Source organism: Dicentrarchus labrax, unplaced genomic scaffold (genome assembly GCF_905237075.1).
Source record: "Dicentrarchus labrax unplaced genomic scaffold, dlabrax2021, whole genome shotgun sequence".
Lineage (NCBI taxonomy): Eukaryota > Metazoa > Chordata > Actinopteri > Moronidae > Dicentrarchus > Dicentrarchus labrax.
In genome coordinates this window covers 1,165,975-1,173,024 of record NW_026136724.1, presented here as the reverse complement: position 1 = coordinate 1,173,024, position 7,050 = coordinate 1,165,975, and the positions used below count along the sequence as shown (strand labels likewise).

General features: G+C 37.3%; 3 protein-coding genes across 5 annotated transcripts in view; 1 reads left to right on the top strand and 2 right to left on the bottom strand.

The window, feature by feature from the left end:
• rint1 (RAD50 interactor 1) overlaps window positions 1-1,774 on the bottom strand; it is a 35,595-nt gene extending 33,821 nt beyond the window's left edge. For both annotated transcript variants that reach the window (XM_051392024.1, XM_051392025.1), the window contains exon 1: window positions 1,508-1,774. In XM_051392024.1, coding sequence (XP_051247984.1) covers window positions 1,508-1,732 — 225 coding nt within the window. In that variant the 5' untranslated portion in view covers window positions 1,733-1,774. The remainder of the gene's footprint in view (window positions 1-1,507) is intronic.
• Window positions 1-7,050, top strand: part of tmem121b (transmembrane protein 121B) — a 616,846-nt gene that overhangs the window by 520,908 nt on the left and 88,888 nt on the right. The gene's annotated exons all lie outside the window — the stretch shown is intronic.
• The window catches only part of dera (deoxyribose-phosphate aldolase (putative)), a 111,432-nt gene that overhangs the window by 62,167 nt on the left and 42,215 nt on the right, over window positions 1-7,050 (bottom strand). The window lies entirely within an intron of this gene.

The window sequence follows — 7,050 nt, the reverse complement described above, 5'->3', positions numbered from 1 at the left end:
AAGGTAAATTAGACACAATTTAAATTCTTCAGAAACATGACTGAGGAACCCAGCTTAATCGCCTACTGTCTGTGTTTCAGGATATGGACCAGCTTACCATACTGAGCAAACTGGCATCCCAGCACGATGATTTAGCGGCTGCTAAAAAAAATCCTAGAGGAAACACTGATGTCAATGTGAAACGCCACTATGAGACAGAACAAAGTTTTCATCAAACAAACCCAGTCAAGTCTGAACAAGGTCACAGAAAATAAGCAGTCTCAGATTCACTGCCCAACAAGGGAGAGAGGTTAGAGCTCAATTCTCTCACTGAACAACAGAAAGTGTATAGAAAGATATAAAAGGGAAACAAAGAGAAACTGTTCAATTGTAAAGATGTGTTGATATTCATTTACTATAAAATTAGTTGAGACTGTTAATCAAGATATGAAACAGTTAACAAAGAAAAAGGGAAACTCAAGCTGCTTCTACACTTTATTTTTCTGAAGTTAAACACTTTATTTTATTTTTTAGAATTAGACATTTTAGACTTAGCAGAGGATGTGGAAGCAGGAGCTGCTGACCCAGAGCATGTAGCGAGTAAAGCAGAGGCACTTATTGAAGTTCTTGGAGTTATTTCCGCACTTTCTGACCAAGATATTTACCATAGAGTGACTTCAGATTTAGAAGAAGTAGTCCAATAGTGCCACCCAGTGTATTGGAATGTGTTCACTAGCTCTGCATCAATCCATTATCTGGAATTGATTTGCCTTGGCTTGAGCAGGGTAACCAATCAGGCGTTAGGTTCCGCCTACCAACTTTTGATGGGTGAATTTGACAGATCAAAGTAATTCATGAAGCACTGCAACGCAGGTCCATGAAATACTTAAATAGTGAAATAATTATATATGTATTTTACATAAAATGAACCGGTATTTGAATGAATTAATGACACATTTAATAACACATTTATGTATTTAATTCCAATTTTAATTCATTAATGACACATTTAAGTAATTACTTAATGGTGTATTTATTTATTTAATTTTGGCCCTTTTAGTCCTCCATAAGCTAAAACTTTCAATGGAATCTTGTTCAGGATGACCCCAAGTATAACCATGTGAGATCTGGACTTATTTTACGATACAGTTTTTAAGAAAATGCCCTCACTTTTTTTACCTCCGAATAGGTTAGCTAAATTGACATGTAATGTAATCTTGTTGAGGATAAGCCCAATTATAACCATGTTACATTTAGACTTGGTTGACTGCACAGTATTTGAGACAAATAAAGCGAACGTTGGCTTTACGATATTACCTCATATTTGAAGGGTCACATTTCCTTGTATTTGACTAAATTGAGAATATTGTGGGTTTATTTTTTACTATTACTCACACACTGCCCCCAGTGAAAAGCTATTGAGATGCAGTCTAATGTAACACACAGGCGATAAACAAGGACACCTATTAAAGTTGTTTTGTATGTTTTGTTTGCTCCATACGAACAAATGTCAAAGCTGTTCATTCACCTGTTCCTCCAAGACGTTGTTTTCCTCTCTCAGTTTATCCAGCAGGTCACCAACATTCCTCAAGGATTTCAGGTCGCTGCCTACCTCATTCTCCAAGAAATCCACTAAATAGTCCTGTAGTTCGCCTGAGTCTACTAAAAAACATTTGCCACGTTGGCCGGTTGCGTTTAAGCAATTATCTGTCCGTGTGTTCATTATCTGCACCAATGCTGTGGGCGCCGCCATATTTCTTCCTCCGCGCTGTCAACAAACTGACTAGCTTCTGTACGAGAGGGAAGCGCTCGTTTAATGTCCCGCGGAAGGTCACGCTGACTTCGTGCGTGGTTACGTGGAACTGTATGCACAGGTATTGATTAACTCCTGTTCATGTGTGACTTCAAACTATATGACCCAATTTTTATTGACTTATACCCATGTGTGACCTTAAGTAGGGAGAAGTTGATACTTTTGTCTCGCTTACTCTGGTATGTTGGAACGTTGCAGCTTGCAGGCTTGTTCCACCAGCAGTACGTAGCACGCTGAGAAAGAAAACAAGCCCACCTTTGTCTAAAGACGGCACAGGATGACACGTCATAGACTACACGTCAACAAATTCACATATATTTGTGGTGTAGTGTTAAAGCGCTTTGTGTGGTCGGAAGACTAGAAAGGTGCTATACAAGTGTAAGGTTTAGAAGTGGAGTTAATTCATATTTGAAAGTTGTAAGGCTCATAAGTTAATGTAATTTATATTTGAGTTAATTTACTAGAAATGTATTTACAATGTTTAGTCAGTTAATAATTTACATATTTTTATTTACATATTTACATGTTTACATATTTGTCACAGTCAGGATATTCTGTTGAATCTGCCTCTCTGATTCCCTCACGTTTACCTCAGTCTAATTCTAGCTTCTGATTGGTAAATTCAGTCCCGTGGAAGGTCCGAACAAGGAAGTGGAGTTGTTTTGTTTTTTGTTGTTTTTTTTAACAGCTTTATTTATCAGTTATTTTCAAAACATACATAGTAGTAGAAACAACAGAGTAAACATAAGGAAGTGGAGTTGTTGTGAGTTGTGAAGTAAAGTACCGCTTGAAAAAGTCATCCGTCTCCATCCTGCTGTTTATTCTCATAAAGAGTGATCCACCACCACATACTGAACACAAGTATAGTCAATTTACCACTTACAAACACATATATTTGCATTCATGTAATAACAACCGATACAATTATCAATTATAACAATCATAATAATAATCTCCCTGTAGGCAAACTAAGTGCTGAAATATATATGTATATGTACAGCTTTTTCATATGTCTAATAAATTACAATGTAAATTTATATTTGACAATGATGTATTGCTGCTTGCAGCACTGTTGCAGGGCTTGTTGTCATGAACGGCAAACTAGCTATGGAGACTGAAACTGTTTTTGGTACCAGGCTACAAGGCAAAAAAGTTGGGCATTTTAATATGGGGGGTTATGCAGATTGACACATTTCTGGAGCCAGCTTCAAGTGGCCATTTGAGCAAACTTTGAAGGCCAGCTACAGAAAAACTATATGTAATATCAAAAATACACAAAATTGAAAATAAATAAGTGAAAATCAGACTTCCTCTCTCTAACTACATCCTGCTTACATGATATCCTCTGTTTTACACCTTGAAAAAATCAAATATATTTATACATTAAGTGAGAGAGAGAGAGAAAGTGAGTCTGTATTCCCATGTCATTTAAATTAATATACTATATTATAATAATACTGACTTGGCTGACCCATCCTATGAGATTGTTTCTAAGTTACTTAGCCTGTGTACCTAATTTTGCTCTTTTTCACTGTACTATGTTACGTATGTGTTTGTATGTATGTATGTATTTGTATTTTTATTGTATTTAAATGTACCTGGCTGCTATGACGACCCAATTTCCCTTCGGGGATTAATAAAGTCGATCTATCTATATCTATCTATCAATCTATCAATGTATATGTGTTTCTATATACAAATAAATAATCTATTTAATATTATTTACTGTCCAAGATTCCAATAAGATGTTTAAGAAACCAAAGAAAACTATTTTTCTATGTGGTAGCTTCGGGTCAGTCATCAGGAGAAGTTATTGTGCTGTAAAAATGAAGTGAAAGGCCAAAGCCTGCGAGGGTACTGGCCTGTGGGCATGTACGGCTGTAACAGTCACCCTGTTACTCTGCAGGTCAGCCTGAATATGACAACACTGGACCATCTGCCCAACAACACTATGTTCCAGTATATTTGTGAGTGTGTGTGTTGGAACGTGCAGCAGTGTCACGTGGAACGCCAGCCTCTAGTCAACACTGAAACTTTCATTGAATGAAACATGCGTGTACACCAGAGGCCTCAAACTGCCGGCCCAGTCGGCCATTTCCGGCCCTCCACCCCCTTTCTTCCAGCCCGCAACAACAGGTCAGAAATACAACTTCAATTCAATTCAATTCAATTCAGTTTTATTTGTATAGCGCCAACTCATAACAAACGTTATCTCAGGACACTTATTAAATAGAGCGGGTCTAGACCTTACTCCTTATAACATTATTTGCAGAGACCCAACAGTTCCCACCATGAGCAAGCACTTTGCGACGGCGACAAGGAAAAACGTTCTTTTAAGAGGCAGAAACCTCGGACAGACCGCGGCTCTAGGTGGGTGGCCGTCTGCCTCGACCAGTTGGGGTTAGAGAGAGAAGGAGAGGGAGAGAGAGACAGAGAGAGGGAGAGGGGGTGAGGTAAAGAGGGAAGTACAGAGACAGAGACAAAGGTGGGAGTCAAGCATGAATGTGTGCAGGAAGAGAGGGGCTCAGTGCATCATGGGAAATCCCACGGCAGTCCAGGCCTATAGCAGCATAACTAAGGGACGGTTCAGGACTTACCTGAGCCAGCCCTTACTATAAGCTTTATCAAAGAAGAATGTCTAAAGGGTCCGTGTATGTTTTGGTCATTGGATTTTCCTTTCAGAAACGGGTATTAAAAAACAGAAAACGAGTGCTTATTTGATTTTCGTTTTAAAATACAAAAATTCAAATTGAAATACAAGGCGTTTTTCTTTTTCATGGTCAAAAGGAATGAGCGAAATTTAAAAAATGATTCGATTTTCATTTTCTATTTCATATAACAAAAAATAAAATCACTAGAAAACAGAAACGGAAAAATGGCTATGTTTTTTCATATTCTGAGACCGGATGTTGTCATTTACAGGACGGTGCTGTGTAGAAGAAACAGTAGAGCAGTAGACTGCGGTCAATCCAGCCGTGAGTCCGATCTCCGTGGTCAAATCAGCCGCACTTAAATTTCGAGTGTACAAGTATTCTCAGCATTATGGTAAATGCGGAGAAACAGCGTATTTACTTCCGGTTTTCAAAATAAAGGTATTTAGAGCCGTAAGCTATAATTAAAATATGTTACATTAAAGTGTTTCATGCGCCCCTGATGAATAAAAAAACACTTCATATCAAGTATCTTTACTGCACCAGTGTGGAGAAATGCCAAAATAAAAGTCTCATATTTATGCCTCCAGAGATTGCATACTTGACCATATTTGAGGTACTGTAAAAACATATTGCTCAGTGTTTCCTGGCTACTGATGGTATATTTGACTTTTACACATATGAGACTACAAACATACTTAATATCAAGCATTTTTACTGTACCAATGTGGAGAAAATAGACAATAAAAGTCCCATATTTATACCTCCAAGTTGCATATTTGACCATATTTGAGCTACTGTAAAAACACTTTGCTCAAAAATAATTAGTTTTAACTTCCAAACACAATTTTACCTACTGTCTCTTCCTCACATATTATTTTTCCCTTTTACAGATTCAGTGTGACAGCTGTTGCAGGTGGTTCCACATTAGTCTTTATATTCTCATTTTTTTTATAAGATGTTATTAAACATTTGTGTGAAATTTTGTCATGATTACTACATCATTATTGAAGTATAATGAAAATGCTTCACCCATAGCCTGGAAATATTGAGCAATATGTTTTTACAGTAGCTCAAATATAAGAAAATATGGAATCTGGAGGTATAAATATGAGGCTTTTATTCTTAAATTTCTCCAAATTGGTGCCGTATAAATGCTTGATATTAAGTGTGTTTGTAGTCTCATATGTGTAAAAGTCAAATATACCATCAGTAGCCAGGAAACACTGAGCAATATTTTTTTTACAGTACCTCAAATATGGTCAAATATTCAATATCTGGAGGCATAAATATGAGACTTTTATTTTGGCATTTCTCCACACTGGTGCAGTAAAGATACTTGATATAAAGTGTTTCTTATTCATCAGGGGCGCATGAAACACTTTAATGTAACATATTTTAATCATAGCTTACAGCTCTAAATACCTTTATTTTGAAAACCGGAAGTAAATACGCTGTTTCTCCGCATTTACCATAATGCTGAGAATACTTGTACACTCTAAATTTAAGTGCGGCTGATTTGACCACGGAGATCGGACTCACGGCTGGATTGACCGCAGTCTACTAGCCTACTGTTTCTTCTCCACAGCACCGTCCTGTTAATGACAAGATCCGGTCTCAGAATATGAAAAAACAGGCCTTTTTTCCGTTTCTGTTTTCTAGTGATTTTATTTTTTGTTATATGAAATAGAAAATGAAAATCGAATATTTGTTTTAATTTCGCTCATCCCTTTTTGACCATGAAAAAGAAAAAACGCCTTGTATTTCAATTTTAATTTTTGTATTTTAAAACGAAAATCGTTTTCAGTTTTTTAATACCCGTTTCTGAAAGGAAAATCCAATGACCAAAAGATACACGGACACCACTAGATGCCACTTAATCCTTCACACTGGACCTTTAATAGTAGCATTAATAAAACTATTATAAGCAACAACCCTGTTAATGCTAATAATAGTTTTCAACAACCAGCAGGAGTGAGATTTGTTTAGATCAAATGTCGTGATCTTCTGATGATCAAAACTGAGAGAGGAACATGTAAAATAGAGGATAATAAACAGTTATGGGGCAGAATTAATATTCTTCCACAAACAAACAAACTTGACTGAGACTTAGACAAATGAAGATTGTTGAGGCAGACCACCACCCACCTAGAGCCAAAGGGTCTGTCCTAGGTTTCTTCCTCTTAACAGGCAGTTTTTCCTTGCCCCCGTCGCCAAGTGCTTGCTCATGGTGGTACTGTTGGGTCTCTGTAAATTTTATAACAAGTTCGGTCTGGACCTGCTCTATTTGAAAAGTGTCCTGAGATAACTTCTGTTATGAATTGGCGCTATACAAATAAAATTGAATTGAATTGAATTGAATTGATATATAAATAATTATTCGGTAAGCTGTCAATTCAACAATGACATGTCAGGGTAATTATGTTCCAAGTCTGGTCAGGGTGAGGCTGATGAAAGTCCCTGATGAGGTCCAGGTCCACATTGTAGTTGGCTGGAATCCCTGCCAGTCCCCTAGATATTGACGGTCTATGAGCGGAAGGTGGAGATTTGGAGTTAAGAACCAATGAGCTCTCCTTCCCTGGTTTGAGTCAGGCAACGTGGAATGTG